This window comes from Parasteatoda tepidariorum, chromosome 2 (assembly GCF_982258835.1).
Source record: "Parasteatoda tepidariorum strain Cologne lab strain chromosome 2, Ptep-v5.0, whole genome shotgun sequence".
Taxonomy (NCBI): Eukaryota; Metazoa; Arthropoda; class Arachnida; order Araneae; family Theridiidae; genus Parasteatoda; species Parasteatoda tepidariorum.
This window is the reverse complement of record NC_141756.1, coordinates 53,530,403-53,551,237: the sequence shown is the minus strand read 5'-3', so window position 1 is coordinate 53,551,237 and position 20,835 is coordinate 53,530,403. Positions and strand designations below refer to the sequence as shown.

Below are 20,835 nucleotides of genomic sequence, written 5' to 3'. Positions count from 1 at the left end.
TTTTACAGCTCTATGGATATTAAAAATGAAAACTTAATGATTGTAGAATAAATATATGTCCCAGCTTGGTTTGAAAACTTCTGTCAAGCAAAGCTTTTTTTATATTTGCCTTCTTAGTATTGATAAACTCCTGTTTTCATAGAAATATAAGTGCAGAATGCCTTCAGAATGCTGTTCTTCAAATAAATTTTTAGCGGTTAGTAGTTCGGCTTTAGACTGATCCCTTTCCCCAACCATTCATTATTCAAATTTGATTTGCTGATTGCTTGATGAGGAAATTTCCATACATAAAATTTAAAATATTTTCTTTTACTTAATACCAGTTATCAATCCGGAAAAAAATTAGTAAAATGCTAATGAAAATACTTTGTTTAATTGTCTAGAGAATAAAAATAGCCTCAACAAAATTATAATAATTTAGGCTTAAATAAAAAGAAACACATTATAAAAAGAAATTAAAAAATTTTCATTCAACAGTTTCTGAAGTTTTTGCTTTTTTTTCTCCGTAGGATCTTCCATTCTTTTTCATCGACTCATACTTTGACTCATATTTTAGTTTGTACGTTATGCACTTGATACTGTTTTCAGTTACATCGGAAAACTTCATAGTTTGAATAAATAGAATAAAATAAGAAATTACTACTTAAAAATATAAACTTATAAAATAAGTATTCTTGAAGCAATTTAATTGAAAAACTGGAACACAAGTAAGGAAATTATTCAAGTTTCTTCTTGAATCTTCCTTTTCTCAATCACAGAAAGGCCGAATGAAAAAGTTTCTGATTCGTGCTTCCAATAAATCTACCCGATTTATCAAAGCTATAAAAATATCTTGAAATTCTTAAATAAATAACTGCGTTCTATCAAAACAACCATTTTATTATAAAGCTTAAGAACAACTATCTTTTTACGTTGCAACTCAAAATTATTAATAAACACTGGATAATATTACGTTAATGACACTTTTAACTAATGACGTCATAAATAATCGTTTGCATAAAGTTTAGTTCATAGTATAGTCATATATAATCGTTGCATAAATAATCGTTTGGTCTTTTTATAGCTTTACATAACAGTTTCACTGCAAAAGATTAATCGTATTGAGACACATTCAAGGCAGGTGCTAAGGGAAATAGAAAGATAATTTTTTTATTTAGCCTCAATAGCAAAGAACAAAATAGTTTTTGATTTGCAATCATTTTTATCACAGTGCTTATATTAAAGGAAACTCTTGTTCACACTATTCTATTTTGCTTTAAAATTCCGAATGATAACAATTTTACCCAAATGCGGAGAAATTTCCTTTAAAGTGTTAAATTCTGAGAAAAATTTAGGACACAAGAGCTTAATTCAGACAATAATTTCAAATAAAGCTGTTTTTAAAGAATTTGTCACCACTTGAAATAACATTTCTTGTGAATACGTTAATTTCAATACTGCTGTGATCTTTCAATACTGCAGTTATACATGAAAACTAATAAATATCCGCATTCTTAACTATCACAATTGAGAAATTGTTAATGGAAATCACTAGAAATATAAATTAAATTAATCCTACTCTATAGCCCCTGGCCAAATAAGTAGACGCACTGTAAGATTTTATGTAAAATCTTGATTATCAGGTGATACTATACAGCATTATTGTTTTTACTCGGTTGAAACCGGTTTACTCTTGTTTATGTTTGTGTATCAATTGGTTAACATTGTAATGCAATACGTTAAAAATAAATACAAATAGGAAGTATATAAAAAAATCTCTTGAATGAAATTTACATGTATTTTTAAATATAAAAGTATTGCATATAAATTCGTGCAAAACATGAAATTATTAAAACACTACAGTACGTCTGATAATTTGGTGTAATTATAATAATATACTAATATAATACTTGATATAATAAATATTCTATATTTATGTAATATATCGTCTAATTTATCCAATCGTCGAATTTATATTATAGATCGTCTAGTTTAATCACTTGATACACGAACGTAAACAAGTACAAACCGGTTTAAGTCGCGTAAAAACAATAAAGCTGCATAGTATCACCTGATAATTAAGATTTTATATAGAATCTTATAGTGTGTCTAATAATTTGGCCAGGAACTGTAAATATATTGGAGAAAGTGATGGGGTAATATCGGGTAGCTAAAACTCGAAGGCCTGTTGGAGCTAAACTGTTCGACCTAGAAACAGTCAGATTTAATCAAGGTATTCATTTAGATGTCACAATATATCATTCCTGATAAGTCAACGATGTATTATTTTATTTTTATGAATGTTTTTTTTTCTAGAAAAATTCAAACAACTAGTAGGGTAAAACCAGGTACACATGTTAAATCGATGGGAAATTTAGAAATAGAATAGTATTTGACAGTGAAAAAGTAGTAGACATTTCTATTTCATATTACAATTTAAGAAATTATTAAATCAAATTAAGAAGTAAAAGCGAAAATAATCGCGGTTTCGGAGACTAACTTGCAGAAGTATGGGCAAAAAAAAAAAACAGCAAAACTTTATGTTTACTTCAGCTATCAGTTTTCCTTGAACATAGTATGGAATTTGATAAATAAGAAGATTTACATGCATACATTGTTGACAAGAAATAGGCAATACTAGCAACAAACAGCCATTTTTTAAGTTTACTCTCGCTATCAATTTTCACTGAACAGATAATAGAATTTGCTTATTATGAAAAAATATTTCTGAAGAGTTAATTATAGAATATTTATCACATAATATCCCTCATATTGCTTCATCTGCAATGAGGAGCTAAAATTTGTAAACCGGGAATATTTTCATATTGGCACATATTTGTTCCAGCTATACTAGTCGTACGGAATTTATATTAACAAAACTTTTTTAAAAAATATGTTGTTGTTTGAGAAGTAAGAGTGAGGATATTATACTTCGAAAATGCTTTTTTTCTTCCTAGCAGACAAAAGTGTCCTGTTGTCAACGAAATCTGACGACTATTTTGGTGGAGGTACCAGAATGGAAATCTACCCCGTGAACGAACGAACATATTCTTTTTTAAATATTAAGAAATAACAAGTCTTTATGAAAGAGTAATTGTAATGTGAATGAATTACAAATCGTCATAGTGAAATAATTTATTTAATTAATATTAGACTCATAGTTCAGTGCTACAGTTGTGGTAACATAAATGGAAATTTTTCAATAAATATTAATCACTAATACAATCTACATAGAAAAAATATGCATTTGATTTGTTTTCCAATTATCCTTTTTTATTTTTGAATTTTTGTATAAGTTTTAAATTTTTGGATTTTATTTCAGAGTAATTCTAAATTTTCTGAAGGAAAGAGCAATTTTTTTTAAAAAATCTTTTTTTCTGCATTACAAACTGATTTGTTATGCTGGAAAAACATGTAAATTGTGCGCTTAATGTTGCTCATTATTGATAGTGAAAAGAAACATGCATGAAAGGATGATAAAAGATGGGTTTTTTTTAGTAAGTATAGCTTAAAAAATAGTTACAGTAGGCTTAAAATTTTTTAACTTTATTTATTAAGAAAATAAATTGTTTTTAGCAATTTTAAAATGTTTTTAGCACTTTTAAGATTTAGCACCTTTAAAGCAGGTATTTTTGTGAAGAAATACCAATGTTAATCATGTTTGTATGACTTATTTTTACATAAATTATGAATCACTGTCTTCACTTAATTAGTAATTGTGTAGTGATTTAACAACTTAAAATATATCCGTAACTTATTAAGGTCATCTTTTGTTTTCTTTTACAGGGAAGAATTTATAAAAAGTTTTAATATAAATTCATTTCTTACTTATTTCTTATGCTTTTCAATCAAAACTAAAAAAAAATTCTGCATTATAGAAAAATCATTTTCCACTCACTTTTACTTAAGTAAAATTAAATAATATCAAATTATTTTATTACATGTATTTTATTACACATTCATTCTACCTTAAACTTTTGATTCAGAAGTTAAAACAAGATAGGTGGAGAAATTAAATTATTAAAACAAGCCTTAAATTTCATTACAAGTTTCATTTTATTTACTAAATGCTTTTTTATTAAAATTTCTTATTTATTATGATAAATAATTCTACATTTAGAAACCCACTATTTTTTGAAATTTTCTTTCCAAAATAAGTCAAATAATAATTAAAAGTGTTCTTTTATTTTATGGAATGTTGGTCAATGTTTATTACGCAAGGTTTAAAATACAATGCTTTGAAAAAGAATTTTTTTGCGAACTTTTATTTAATACAACTGATTTCCATTTCGTGAAGAAATAATATTTCTTTTTTGAATAATTGTGCATTGATTTCACAGCATAAATTTTCAATACAATTGATTTTCATATATCCACTTCCAAATCTACAAATAGTAAAACAAAACATAATAAGACATTTCAAATAGGGAATTTTATGTCACTAAATGATCAATTGAAAATTCCGTTTCACTCCGTGAGCATGCGCAAAGCATCGATATACACGCTGACGTCACTTACAAGTATTTAATTGCACTTAAATTAGAATTTGCTTATGAAAGAAAAAATTCAAAAGCAGACGGTTTTCGAAAACAAACGATTTTCACTATCAGATAATTTTGCGATGGAAAGAAATAACAGTGGTATGAAAAGTAATATGTCTTGAATAAATTCCTTCGAAATGGAATATATTTATGTTCTTCTTAATTAAATTGACTCCAAAAACTCTCGAAAATTAAAATTGTGAAATAAATATTAAACGAGAAAACTGATGTTTCGAACTCTAAAAAAATAAGTTGAAATCACCGTGGTGTCTGAAGTTAATATTTTGTGCTTGCACTGTGGAATATAGCCATACTTTTTATTCTACAGAGAGAAACGCAGGATCTAAAAATGTATAATCTGATATAGCTGAAATTCATTGTGATTCTGCAATCTTAGTAAGTTACTTATTATTTCAATAACATTTTTAGTTCAGAACTTTTTAGTTAATAATGTATTTTTCGTTTTCTTAGAAATGATAAACAATATTCAAATAAATTTTTTCTGTAATATTTAATGAGTACATAAATTTGTTAAAAGTCTTAAGGTGAGAAGCGTTATTTCAGTTGATGCGTAGACTGTTATGTATGTTAGATATGTTTCAGCCTTGGATGTGTTCAGTAGATATACGGATAAATTATGATGATTTATATTTGTTACATATTTATGTATCTTTATGTTTTTTAGTGAGTGGTATTTAGTGAGTGGCCGAAGTAACTCACAAATTAATTACGTAAACTTACAAGAGGGCAGTTGTGTGTACAAAATACACTCATTAAAAAACTTTTTTGCTACAGTTATAATGGTTTTTTTCATGATTCTCTTAAGATTTGAAGTAATAGAAAAAAAGTCCTACATCAAACATCCTATTCTTTTATTCTATAAAAATAAATTTTTCAATATAAAACTTTTACGAAAAACTACTAAAGCTTGGAGGTACAAGGATTAAATAATTTTTAATCTATTTTTTTGTTCAATTCCATGGATCAAATAATTAGTAATAAATATTTCCATTTTCAAATTATCTTTTATTGGCAATAAATTAAAATGTAAGTTTTACTTTAGAAACTTGAGTTATTCGTAAAAACTTTTCAGTGGTAAAGTTTCATCAATTTAAATCAACTGTGATTGATAATCGAGGACCGAGATCAATTTCTACAAAAGAAAAACAAATATAGAACTTTACAACAATAAGGACATGGATAGAATAAAAATTTTAAAGCTAAGCAAAGTAATATTTGCGGGAAATACTTTTTCGTTTAGATGCAACTACCCTAACTCATAAAATTTTTAAACTTAAACCAATGGTAATAGAGCTAGAGGACGTCCAAAACTTTGATGGCAGGACTCCATTAATACAGTTTTCAAAACATTAGAGTATTGAGCTGGCAAAATCTGGTGATAAAGAGAGCTGTAAGGAGAGATGTTCTGGAGAAGCCCAGGCCCCATTCCGAGCTGTTGTGTCTTGGATGACGATGATGATGATGAATATGTTACTGACTATATCCTTACTTTACAATTGGGGTTGAATTCGGATGTATGTTGAAAAACTTTCAGTAGTTCATACAGAGATAAATTTCAGCTACTAGCATCGCTTTCAGGGTTTTTCATCCATTTCTGTACGATCTTAAAAAGAAAGTAAATAAAAAAAACAATAATTTGCATTAAGAAAACATTTTTGCTACTCCAATGATTTATATAATTTTGTTCTCTTATACTCTTAATTATTTTGCAGATAAAAGGCATTATAGTTAGCTATACGTTGCATTTTATCTTTGAGTCGAATGCAAAGCTAAAAAAAAAAAATAAGTTAGTAAATTATGTAGTAGATAAGAATGCATGAATTGGGTTTTTCATGCGTCATAGAGGCAGTTCATCATCATAGAGGCAGTTGCTTGGTTTTAACCTTGTTATTAACCTTTCCATCCAGTTGATTCAGCCTTCGCTAATTTTTTTTTGGACGTTAGACATAATCGACCCTTTGCCACAGCTCTATATTAATCACTGACTCTTTGTCTCACCATCCACAGATCCGCAGTGGCTCAAGGGATAAGTAGTCGATTTGAACTCTGCTTCCGGTTGGTTTGCACCAGTGCTGACGCAATATTTACCGGTGGTTGACGGATCATGGGTTTGAATCCATTTGCCTGCTGGCGAACCGTAGGAGCCGTTTTTATCTCAGTATCCAGTTCTGAAAATTATTCTGATTCTTATTTTAAATATTTTTTAAGAATTTTTCTGTGTTAATGCACGAGTATAATTTTTTTTGCTTTCACACTGCTGAACTTGATATTAATAGCTAAGTTACTGATCTATGTAGTTAAAATTTGGCTTTAACTTTAATTATTTATACTTTTATACTCGTTTCATTTTTAAGTAGCGTTCAGGTGAAACAGATAATAATAAAATACATGCTTGCTTAATACGAACAATTAATTAAAAAATTTTTTGTCTTTAACATGTAAAAATAATTCTAAAAAGTGTTAAATGTAAAGTAACGCGTTTAAGTAATTCTGAAAAAGTATTATTTATAATTTGTAACTTAAAAAATATGTGAATGTTTTCATATTATTACTTTGTTTGGAAAGTTGCTGATTGCTGACGCACCCTCGTCTGAAGTAGAGGTAAAGAGAGTATAAAACAGCGGATATGAAACACATTGCAGCTAAAACTTGGAAGGCAATTGGTCCACCGTAGCGATTCATTACTACACGTGCTATTAAGCTACCTGATGTTTTCCCTGAATTGAAGAAAAAAAAAGCATAATAAGATTGAGAAAATTGTAATACAGTAAAAATAATGATTGTATGTAATGACCCCCTCTCGAAAAGTTAAACTTTTCGTCAATGACGTCATCGTTCACAAATTGTAGCATTTGTCAATTCAGAAGCCAATCAGGTATACGACACAGGCGTGAAGTCGCTTACAGGTATCCAATTAAATCTGATTTCAGTCACTAAGTTAGTTCTATATATACTGCTATAATAAATATGCTGATGAAAACTAATAATTTGTAATTTTTTTAACATTAATTGCACTATTTGCTTATTTATAGATGCTTTTTTCTTTTTTTCTTTTTTCCTTTTTAAGTAAATTAAAAGCGGCTGTTTGTGTTCTAGCAAGGCAGTAACGTTGTTAGATTAAGCAAAACACATTTTTAGTAAGTTCATCCAATAAAAATAAAAGTAAAAAACTGCATTTAGAACCATTTGGCATTCATGATAGTAAAAATTAACTATAATCATGTGATTTTTCTCTGGTACTTATCTTTTTAGAGGGACTGTAAAAGTACTCTTCTTACAGCATTTATATTAAAGCTTCCCAGTATTGATGCAGTTTTAATACCATTTATCCATTAATATTGCTTTTAACATAGCTTATTTTGAATTTCAATCAGTAATTATTTCCAAAATTAATTAGGCATCAATTGTTATTGATGCGTAATTAATTTTGGTGATACCTTAGATTCTTCTAAGTATCACCAATATGGTGATACTTAGAAGTGAAGAAGAACAATATGGTGATACCTTAGATTCTTCTAAATGGTTTAGTACCATTTTTCTATTAATTTTGATTCATAGTACACAGCACATTTATTTTTCATTTCAATTATTATTTATTACTAAAATTAAATTAGCTTAGCGTCTATAATAGTTTAATTTCTTCATGTTTATATTAAGCTAATCAGTACCATTTCACGATTTTATATTTCTTTTTAGTGCAAAGCTTTTTTATTTCAATTTGTATTCATTACAAAAATTAATTAAGCCTCATTGGAGTCAATCATAGATCAGCAATTTTTCAAAATTCACTGAAAAGAATGAGTACTTTTCACCATTAATTTTGCTTTCTAAAACGCATCTATATTTTTTATTAAATTATAGTATAATAGCAAATTTAATCAAACACCATTAGCATCAATAAGGGTGTAGCGAACTATAATGCTTCTTCATTACAAATTCATACTAGTTTAATACCTAACTTTTTATTTCAATTAATGTAGATTTTGAATTATTTAGTTTCACAGTTTAAAAGCATAACTATAAGCAAAATAATTACGTTGTAAATAAAAACAAATTAAGATATTTTTAAAGCACATGACAAAATGTGTGACAAATGAAGAGTGACAAAAATTATTGAAATTAAATTATAGGAAAAAATACGAATTATCTTTACATATAATAAAATAAAGAGTATGTGTGTGTCTGCGTGTATACCGGATTGCGCGTAAACGGTAACTCTAAGAATACGAAATTCAATATGAAGATGAATGAGTACAATTGCAAAGTTTTTACGAAGCCCTATTTTCGATTCTTAATCAGATTTTTAAATTCGGAGGCATTTAAAAAATGGAATTTTCTCATTTGCTTAACGGAAGCCATTGTTTAAAAAAAAACATAGACGATTCAGTTTTTTTAAATATTTTAAAGACAATACTAGTGATGCTTGTTAGCTTATAGCTCTAATCAAAAAAGTTATTTATTGCGCGTTCTGGAATACTTAGTGGTGCTAATACATTTGAGAAAACATTAAAAGTTAAAATTCTGAACCACCATTTTTGTGAGAAAAGGTTATTGACATTCCACATGTAGATAATGAAACTTTAATTTCCCTACGTGAAATTTCTGGTGAATTAAGGAAAGCAAATGACTGCCCATTTTCTTTTAGTACTTTTAATCAAAATTCTATAGTTAATGATATACTTACATTAAGTAATAATTATTTAACTATTATTCATGTTATGTGTTACATACTTAGGTTTATTAATAATGCTCAAGGTAAAGAAAATAATACAGGTCCTTTAAAAAGTTAAGAAAAGCTGAGATGCATTTAATTCAATCAATTCAACAAGGCGAGTTTGTAGAGGAAATAAAATATCTTATGAAAGGTGGTACTGTTACCACAAATAGCAAGGTAAAATCTTTGAATTGTTTTTTAGATGATTGTAATGTTTTGCGAGTTGGAGGTAGATTAAAAAAATTCTGATTTAAGTACATATATGAAAAGCGTTCAATAGTTCCGCCAGATAAACATCCCTTACACAAATTATTGTAAGATATTATTACGTGAAATATTTGCATATTGGATTTAATTTGTTATTGTTTCACCTTAGAAGTAAATTTTGGATCATAAATAGTAGAAAGATTTATAGAAAGATTGTTTTCTAATGTATAACATGCGTCAAGAAGAAACCTGTGTTAGTAAGTCAAATCATGGGTGATTTGCCCTAAGAGAGTCACTCAAAGTCAAAGAGAGTCAAAGAGTTTGCCCAAAGAGAGTCAAAGAGTCACTCCTTCTTTTCCTTTTTAAAATGTTGCAGTAGACTTTTGGGGTACCTCTTACATTAAGCTTAAATACCAGAGAAAAGGAATACTAAAGGAAATATTTGTAAGTATATTTGTATATTTAAGCCCCAAAGAAATTCATTTGGATTTCGTGACCGAACTAACCTCAATAGCCTTTATTGCTTATTTAAAACATTTTTTTAGTCGCCGGGAAAAATGTTCAAAATTATACAGTGACAATGATAAAAACTTTATAGGTGCATGCGCGGAACTGAAAAACAGGTAGATAAAAGTTTGGCTAATTTTCTTTCAAGTGAGAATTTTGAATGGAATTTCATACACCTAATATCACCAAATTTTGGGGGTCTTTGAGTGGCTGGAGTAAAATCTTTTAAATATCTCATTAACGGTAACGCTAATATGACTTCAGAAGAATTTCTCACCGCTATACTATAAATTGAGAGTGTTTTTGATTCTCAACTCCTTACTCCTTTATCTGCTAATTTTGATAACTTTGAAACCTTGTCACCTAGTCATTATTTAAAAGAGAGATCTTTGGCTTCAACTGTTGAATCTCAACTCGTTGAGTTACCAGAGAACAGACTTTCTAAATGGCAAAAAAATATAAAGTATAGTCAATGAATTCGGAAACTATGGAACAGGGACTATTTAAATAATTTACAGCAACATTCTAAATCGATGTTTACAAAGAATAATGTTAAAGTTGGTTCACTTGTGCTAATCAAAGATGAACATATACCAAATATAAACAGCAAACAGTTAGAATTACTGAAATAATTTGTGGTAAGGATTGAAAAGTATGAGTAATAAATATCCTGTTACCAAATGGTAAAATATTGAAACAAAATGGGAGAGAGATATGTGTGCTTTCTGTAGATAGTAATTAGATATTGTAATGCGTGTACAGATATCATTTAATTTGTAGCATTTAGATTATTTCAAAGGTGTTATTTATCGAGTAAATATTATTATCTTTAATTTCAAGTAATTATATTTATCGAGTTGAAATCTTTCAAATCCCCAGTGAAGAAGATGAAAGGAAAAACATTAAAACTAGTTTCGCTGCCTTACGTCTATTTCTTTCAGAAATCAAACAGGTTTTGATATATTTAGTCCTACCTTGGATGCATTATTTTTTTTAAAAATTTCGATATCGCCTAAGTTTATTTATTTAAACTAAACTCAGTGTCGCGACAACCCATAGAGGGCCAAGGTCTACTTACTGTGCCCATCTCAGTTTTCTTGACCTTGGGCTATGGGGTGCAGGAGCAGATGTTCCGGTTAGGTGATCAGCCGAACGCGGAACCCCCAGTGTTTAGTTCCCAAACATGCTTGGTACTCATTTATCGACCCACTGAAGGGATGAAAGTCTGAGTCAACCTTGCCCGGCCCGACGATCGAGCCCAGGACCTGTGGAACTGTAGCACGGAGCGCTACCACTCAGCCACCGGGGATCATGTTTATTTATTACTTAAATATTAAGTTGTGTCTCCCGTACCCCTTTTCTATGTGTACACTTTTATTGGAGATATTTTTCACAAAGATTTTAAAACTATTTATTTAGGGAACGGAAAACTATTTATTAGTCATTACGGAATACCCTGTAAGTTCACATCGAAAATTTCGATATGCATAACTTTAGTTTTGTTCACTAACTTGTAACTACTTTAAAATCAGAATTATTTCCTACATAATATTTATAATAAAAATGATGTGCTGATATTATTTAATGGCATCATGAATAATCGCTTATTATAATGTGTACATTCTATGCAATTTAAATATTTTTCATTTTATTTATAAATAATTAATGAAAAAACATCAATACCCTAGAATCCACAAAACATAGAATCTTTTAGTAGGTGTTCAACCCGTTTTCCTTTGAGTGTACCAGTAAAAATAAGTTAGAAAAATTTAAAACGAATAAGGGAAAAAATAAAACTATTATTTGTAAAAAGTTGATTTTTTGATTCTTAAGGGTACTTTAAATCATTTTTAAATAACGGTTTTTTTTTCGAGCGTCGTGTGAGGAATTCTATTTATCATAAATGTGGGAAACAGATAGCTTACCTATTTGATAGTGAATGGATCCAGCGGCAGAAATTACAGTTGCTGTCAATCCTTCTGGTGCTATCTCATGACTTCTTAAGATCACCGCAACCCACAAAAGATGATAAGTTACTATGTTATGGGATTCTAGCAAAAGAGATAGCCACGGATTTTTCAAAAGTGAGTATCCAATTCCATACATTACATAACCCAGAAGACCTATAATGAAGAACTTTGTCGTTCCAATTTTTTTCATCCACCATTCTGATGTGAACAAAAATGGTAAACCATATAAAGCTCCTATGGCGGGTATTAATCCTACGAGGATACTAGGTGCTTGTAGTTCTTCCAAGTACCAAAATAAAAATTTCGATGAAAAGTTAAAAGAAGAGCCTAGAATGAGAACTACGAAACCAAATGCTAAAACATCTGGATTTTTTAACAGTGTTGTTGCCTTTTTTCCCATTTTCTGCCCAGGTGGCCTGACGCGGACATCTAATTTATAAACCACAAGAATGCAGAAGGTGACTAATGAAATGAAAAAATAAAAGGCAATTAAATAGTTCTTTTCACCTCCAGCTGGAGTGGTGATTTTAACCAAATATCCTGCTATCGTCGAAATTACCACACTCCCCGTCATAGAAAAAACACGTTGTTTACCGAAATCAGCATCATATTCTTTTACTAAATACATAGCCGTTACGTCGCAAATACGATAAGTGTTCGAAAAGGCTGTCATCCAGAAAATATATAGCACCATAGCAACTTTGCTTAACATACTTCTTTGATCTTCATCATAACAATTATTTGTTTGTGTAACGCATTCTACAACACAAAGCGTGCCATTTAATGAATTACATTTACATTTTGTTAAATTCGTTGCTGTGCAAAGATTGTGGACTTCAGTCATTTCATTTCTTTCATATTTTAAAAATGAAGATGAATTTGCACTTTTTCCCAGAGTTCTTTTTGCTCCACAAGTTCTAGTAAAATTATTTATGCATTGTTCATCACATATATTAATTCCAATTGGTGGTTCTTCACATTCTTTGCTTGAAACTTTTGGATTTAATAAAGGAGAATCACATTGGATGCTTATTGTCTGTTCGCTACAATTAATATAGCCGGGTCGTGGCACTAAAAGAATACAAACTAGCATCAAACCTGTGAGTAATAAATTAGCTACTAGCACGGGCTTCGAGCGTCCTATTTTATCTGCTATAATTCCTGAGAGCAATGTTCCACTAATTTGTATAACTGGACTAATCATGTACGTTGTAGACAATTCAGCAAGGGTAACGCCGCGTTGTTTGAAATAGACTGTAATAAAAGCAGTAATAAAAGAACCAGCTGAAATAAAACAAGAATTTTCTTTAAAAATATTTTATATCCAACTATAATTCTAATAAAGTAGAAAATCCAAATACCAATAATTATAAAGTCTAATAGATTACAAAGTCAAAATGTAAAGTTTACCGATCATAAAATTCAAAAGAAATTATTTTCGAATTTGGTATTTTTGTATATATCTGTAATTCGTTCGCCTGGTATTAAAAGTTAGCTGTATTTCAGAATCTCCGCTGGCAATAACCGTTTTATAATCAATCACAAAGCACTTTGTATTTTATAACAAGCATTTAGTTTTTGAGAGAAATAAAGGAGAGACACAAAGTGTTTGTTACATTTTCCTTTTTTGAGAAATCTGTAGCTTATTTTATACACATTACACTTTACAAATTTTTTAAGTGTTAAATGTAATTTTTTTCAACCCTATAGTGATCGAGTTTTCCAGTAGCTTTCAATTTACAGTTACTAAATTAGTCAAAATTATTCATTTAGTATTTTTTTTACGCTATATTAAATTTTTATTTGACTTATCATAGAAATAACTACGATAATCACGAAACTAGACTAGCAAGTAAGAGTTCTAGCATCTAAACTGCAAGAAAGTAACCCTTTTCTCACTTAATAAGCGCACTTATTCTCGTAAGAAGAAGTTTCAGCGCACAAGAAACTTCGAATAGCAATATTTCGGCAAACGTAGAGGCTAATACAAAAGAAAAGATCATTATTAAAAGCTGAGTTCCAATTATTAAATAAATTTTAAAATTAAAATTGAAACTGAAATTTTTAATTACTAGTTTTTTATCTGTTCGCAAATGGTTATAAATTTTACACGACAAATGGATTAGATGTTGTGTAAGGAAAACCAGATAAGTGCCTTTTACCTAAAATTCGTTTGTGTAGGGAAAACTGAGAAATAATCCTTGATATTAAAAAAAAGTGAAAAAAGATGAAATAAAACATTTTTGTAGTAAAGACAGCGCAAGTGTATACTGGGTAATGTGATCTGCAGTGCGCAAAAGATTTTTGCTCCATTTGTGAGAAGAGAATTATTTATGAGGATTTTCGACGCTAGTGGAGTTAGTTCCCAACTTTACCAAGATAAGAGAAAAAATATCACATGAAATTTATTTACTTCTATTTCTTTTCCTTTCTTTATATCTTGAAAACTATTATTAATTACAAAATAATATAACAATTATTAATAGTATATTAAATTATAAATAATATAATAAATTGTAAGAATTATTAGAAATTATTTGATTATGATACACTAGATAAAGATTTGTGCGTATAAGATTATTAATTGATCTCTTTATGCGAGATATTTCATGAAAATGCCCAAAATATTCTTTTTCTACTTCTATTCCTCGTAACTTGTTTGCAATAGTACTCATTTAGCTACATGTTAAAATGTTGTATTTTTTGTGATTAAGGTATAACCGCAATCCGGTATGTAAACATATGCATATTCTTTATTTTACTATACCTATAAGTTTAATATGGCCATAAATAATATACATTCTGACCAAAAAAACTAGAAACGGTCAAATATCTCTATAATCATATATTTAAAAATACGCCAGTGAAAATTTTTTAAGAGATGCATTTAAAGATGCTGAACTCTATCCTCCAATCTTTCTTCCAGGAGGTGGGTTAAAGCCAACTACTGAATTTTAAATAAAAATCCCATTTTTCTTGTACCAGATTTGGATTCTCTAGAAATAAAAAGTTCCTCAACTTGAAATACTGATTTTTGCACTTATCTTATAGAAAAATGATCGTTAAAATCTTATATTCCATACATTTTCGTTCAAATAAATAAAAAATTTCTTACCTCCATAGTAACAGAAGAGTATTATTTTTAATGGTATGAGTGGCTTCTGAATAGAAACTTTAAACTTGCTGCAAACATTCAATGTGTATTCAAAATTATCCTGCAAAATATAAATTTTTTTTGTTAATTATATACTGAAATTAGTGATTGAAAAATAGTCCTATATTATTGGCAATAGTGTTGCTAAGGTCCTAGATTACCTAATATAAGTAGTGTCACTCTGTTCCTTGCGACTTTTGGGCCGCTTTCGATTTCGATTGGCTGTCGCCAATCACATGAGTAAAGAGTCGCCATTTTGTTGACTAATATCAACGGTGAAGTATTATTGCTCCCGATCTGTTATTTCCATTTTCACTCTTTTTTTTACTTTATTTGTTTCATATTCTAAATTAATAATGATAGGTTGTTGCTCATTTGGGTGTCTTAATTAGTCAAAATGAAACTTTACATTTTATCTCTGACCTGTTGGATAAAGAACAATGGATATGGAACAATGAAGAACAACAGATATGGCGGCATAGAATTGGCAAAGATCAATGGACTCCAAACGATAAAAAATTAATATTAAGAAAATGCTAAAAAGAAAGACATTTCCTTGACTTTTAAGCGTACTTGGAATTACTTTTACTTGTCTTTTATTCTTTGACTTGTTTTTTTTTTAAGTTTCTTTTATTAAAAGTGATTAAATTTTTTTTGCAAAACTTGTAAAACAGTGAAATTATTTAGGAAATCAGACAAAATGTTCAATCAAAACGCTTGTAATTTAATTTTTTATTATTTCCCTATTAGGATAAACCTACTAACAAGTCTTTTTGTTTCTAGACGGTATATATATATATATATATATATATATATATATATATATATATATATATATATATATATATATATATATATATATATATATATATATATATATATATATATATATATATATATATATATATATATATATATATATATATATATATATATATATATATATATATATATATATATATATATATATATATATATATATATATATGTATATATATATATATATATGTATATATATATATATATATATATATATATATATATATATATATATATATATATATATATATATGTATATATATATATATATATATATGTATATATATATATATATATACATTAATATTAAAAAGTATTCAATAAAAAAGGTTTTAAAATATGAATTATGAATAAATGTTGCACGTTCTGCATATTGTTTCATTCAAATCATTATAATCTTTGGATTACAGCTGCAATGAATTAATGAAATGTTCGAATTTTCGGTTTTATACCCCCCATAATTTTATAATTTGATTGCGCCATAATCACTGCGTTTCCTTATCTTTCAATTTTTTTTACATAAGATTTATTTTCTTTTACGAATAATAATAGCTTAAATAAAAATTTATTTTAATAATGATATTTTTTAAATTATTAGATTAATACTTAAATTGCAGTAATTATCAAATCTTTAAAGGAAATTATAGAGGTTAAAATAATAATATTTATAAAAAAAAGATTATTATAGCTAAAAAGTTAGATTTTTCATTACACCAGGCAGGTTTCTAATTAATAGGCCACAGCACCGTCAACAATTAGGAGATTTAACTAATGTAAAAAGTGTGCTTAAATTTTCAAACGTGTTTTTCTAGTTGGTTGGTCAAAATTTACCGTAATCAAGTGGTTTTTTCCAGTACTTATCGCTTTCAAGTGGCAGTAAAAAATATCTTTCCATAGTATCAATTATAAAGCTGCACAATATTAATGCAGTTTAAATAGGTATCTAATATCTATCACTTAAAACTGCAGAAGATATCATAACACCAGTAGTGCCAAAATACCAAAAATAATTAAACATCATTGGCTTCTATAGTAGTATGACGAATTTTTACGTTTCTCTTAAAGGAACTACAACACTGTAAAAACTGTGGAAGATGCGAACAACCCAAATGATGCTAAATAACCCAAAAAATTGTGTGACGGATCACTTTTTTTAGGTTAACACCACATCGAACCTTCATATACAATTCTAAAGGTTTAATTTAAATCTAAGCGTTTAAAATGGAATAAGGTTATGTCAAGCTCTTGCGCGTTTACACCATAGGAGAATTATTTTCACTTCCGAAAACATCATTGTCACTTTTTGAATAATGGCAGTAGTTTTTTTTTAATTCAGAGAAAGAGAGCTGGCATTAGTTTTGTTCGTATTTACTTCTCTGCTATATATCAACATTTATGCATATTTTTTGCTTGTGTAATAAGGATAATTATATTTTAGTTTTTAAATCTTTATGAAGTGTATAAAATGATTTTTATAATATATAATTTCTATCCGCCCACTTTCCGTTAATCCTATTTCGAATTTGTTTCTATGCCCTGTCTGTGCTACATATTTTGTTTGATTTGCAAACAAATTTTTTTTCAATTAGTTTATATCTATATTTTAAATTGATGGTTCTTAGTTAATATTGTATTGTAAAAATAACTTTACTAAGACTCTTATGTGTTTCTTATCTTAATGTAAATTTTAGTGCTATTTAATAACAAAAAAATAGTGACTGCTACTTGAAACCAAGTAGTGTAAGGAACATTCTTGGTGTTTCACTACACCATAGAACTATCATTGGTTCTACACCACTTTGTAAAATAGTTGCTATCATTTTAAGTGCTAACATGCTCTAAAATTTTCCACAATGCATCATTTTTCCATTATTTCGGTTTTTAGTACATAACTTTTCTTAAATTTTTAATTCGTTTAGTACCTACCATAATCAAAACTAATTGAGTATCATTAGTGTCAATTATGATATGGTTATTTTTCATGTCTCTCTTAACCGAATTACCAATTAGTTTTCTTTTTAATACATAAATTGTTTTTTGTTCATTTGAAAGACCGTAGATTTTAAATAATTTACTTATATCAAAACACTTTTTAAGAGCATTAGAAATATACCAATTTGGGGACGCACGCTACCACGTTCACATTTATCATTTAGTTTATCTAAACTAACGACTAATAATTAATTATTATAGAACGTGCAGTAAAACTCCTTTTTTGATGAGGGATGATGTAATGAAAGCTACTAGCTAGAAAATATCATTATTATCCTTAAAGTATTTGGAAAAAAAAGAATAGAAAACGTAATAGTTTAATTTAAAACAATGACTACTAATGCTATACCAATCAGAAAATTCCGCTTTTGAAATTTCTCTCCCGAACGATCAAATGAAAAAATTTTTTATGAGTTTTATGATTGCGGACCAAAATTACACCTTTCACACACTGTTCAAATTTCAAGATTCTAGTTCAAGCATTTTTTGAGTTATTTATAAGTGAGAGACAGACATACACACACAAACTCTTCATTTTCTATTATGGATTGAAACCTTTCAATCATTATTTAACTCCCTTAGTAGAATATCAAATTTTCTTTTTATATCAAGAATAAAACAAGTCTCTCTATATTACCTTTAATATATTATTGTTTTCATAACTGAAAATCTACAGTTGAAATCTAAATTATCATACATTGAAACTATAACTAGTCGCCAACATATATAAAAATCTTTCCAATTTTATCATTTTGAATGTTTTTTTTTAAGTATAATCGAATGCGGATGATTGGTAAAATGAAGCACATTTAGTTTCTTGCATTAGTAGATATTATTTAAAATAATGAATGTATAATAATTAAATAACTATTTTAAAGAATACATTTATTCATTACATTTATTTTTACTAATCGCTTATAACAAACACAATGAGTTAATTACAACATTTAAATTTTTGCGCACATTTTGTGATATGAACCAATACTTTTGGTTTGTAAGCACAATAACTATTAATTAGAAAAACTATGAATAGCTTTACTCGTAATTTGTAAAGGATTTTGTGAGAAAACTTCTTTATTTTATAAATTCTAATTATTATTATGAGAATTGATTGAGAATTGATTTTGAAATTTTTTTAGATAAAAAATATGACCATTTAATTTCCTTGAATTTATTCTACAGAAAATAAAAGCATCCTTACAACTTATACAAACAAGCATCTCATTTTTTATTGAATTTCAACATACAATTGTTGATTTTCATTAATAAATTAATAACGAAAACAAATTATATAAATATTACTTACCTCTTTTCTTGAACAATCATTATTGGACATAATTCCCTCTTAGTTTATAGATGCTAGCTAATAAAAACAATACCAAAAATCTTTAACCTTTATTCTTCCATGTTTATTAAATATCTCCCGGAGTTAATAGTTATGGTTAGATAGTTACGGAGATCGGTTTTTATTTAAATATTTCGACTGAGAGATTTGTTACAATTTTATTTGCAATATAATAGAGAAGGACGTTTTCGTTTATCGACAGGACGTTACCGTTTAAAGAACAGTTTTGAAAAATGACAGACATAATTACCCAACAAAATCTCATTTTGGGCTCGATGAAAGATCCATAAGACTTCTTCAATCAACTTCTACTTTTCTCCCTCACCAGTTTAAATCAATAGAATTTTTCATGGCATTGAATTTGCTAATCAGAGTTTATTAAAATTGTGACTCTCTAGCAGGGTTTTGGAGTGAAATTTAAGATTGCGAAGAGCCTGTTTTATGGTGTATTTTTTATATTTAATGTCTTAAAAATTATAGCTATCGCTTTAAAAGTAGACATTATTGCTTATTGGGTCCTAAAAAAGTGTAAACACAACTATTAGGATTAAATTTAATTCCCAGTAAAATTTTCTAAGAGTAAATTTACAATTTTGTACAGGGAAAAATATTATAAACTAGTGGACTGCGCCCCCTGCTCGCTGACGCTCGCCAACCCCCGAAAATTGATACGCAAACCAAGCTCGCTTCGCTCGCTACTAACTTAGGTAGTACATTGCAAATGCACAAAATTCTAAGAATTCGAAACAATCATTCAAATCCACACAACAACTTTTTTTTAAAGAAAAAATTAAATCTTTTTAGTAAATACTAAGTCATTAAAATCAATTTGAATTCAAATAAATGACATGTAATTCGTTAAACCTATTAGAATTCGTTAAACCTATTAGATAGTATAAAATCTTAAGATAAAATTTCTAAAACTGACATCTCTTCAAAAAGGTTCAAATTTTGGCTATAATTAAGTCTATTAAAAATTGAAATAAGTGAATTGCAATGGAAAAACCTGCATAAGCAAATAAATTCTAGTAAAACAAATAAATTCGTGATATGAATCAAAAATCGTCAAATAAATTCGTAATATATAAATTCGTGAAAAAAAAGCGCTTTCGACAAAATACTAAAATAGAAATCTATCGACAAAGACTACTCACTTCTGCCTAGCTTATGCTCTCTCTGGTTATTTCAGTTTCCGTTTTTAAAAGCGCTACATGTTGAGCCATCTCAGGTGGATTCGTGTGACAATTCTAGCGGCAATCATTGGTCGATTTTCTAGCGTTGCCATTCAGGGAGTTGTAATGATGCTTTTTTTGTCGCCGTGTAAGAGAAATATATATATATATATATATATATATATAGATAGATAGATAGATAGATAGATAGATAGATAGATAGATAGATAGATAGATAGATAGATAGATAGATAGATAGATAGATTGTTGCAAAAGTTTTCTATAATTAAGTTAAAAAATTCCTTTTTCAAACGAAAAAGGACAATATTTGTCATTATTGGTAACTGAGTCAGTGTAACACCAAAACTTTTGTTTACAGATGTTTAAAAAAATAATAATAATAAAGTTGCCGTT

General features: G+C 28.1%; 1 protein-coding gene and 1 long non-coding RNA gene across 2 annotated transcripts in view; one reads left to right on the top strand and one right to left on the bottom strand.

Moving 5' to 3' along the window:
• Window positions 1-3,416: 3,416 nt before the first annotated feature.
• The window catches only part of LOC139424999 (uncharacterized), a 54,584-nt gene continuing 37,165 nt past the window's right edge, over window positions 3,417-20,835 (top strand). Inside the window, exon 1 of the long non-coding RNA XR_011636150.2 lies at window positions 3,417-4,916. This is a non-coding gene — a long non-coding RNA (uncharacterized LOC139424999). The remainder of the gene's footprint in view (window positions 4,917-20,835) is intronic.
• On the bottom strand, window positions 4,229-19,514 carry LOC107446890 (major facilitator superfamily domain-containing protein 6-A). Its single transcript, XM_016061670.4, has 5 exons — window positions 19,211-19,514; window positions 15,055-15,154; window positions 11,895-13,223; window positions 7,094-7,258; window positions 4,229-6,144 (listed from the first exon to the last, which is right to left on the bottom strand). The coding sequence occupies exons 1-5, from the start codon at window positions 19,238-19,240 to the stop codon at window positions 6,116-6,118; spliced, it is 1,653 nt and encodes a 550-aa protein (XP_015917156.1). The 5' UTR covers window positions 19,241-19,514; the 3' UTR covers window positions 4,229-6,115.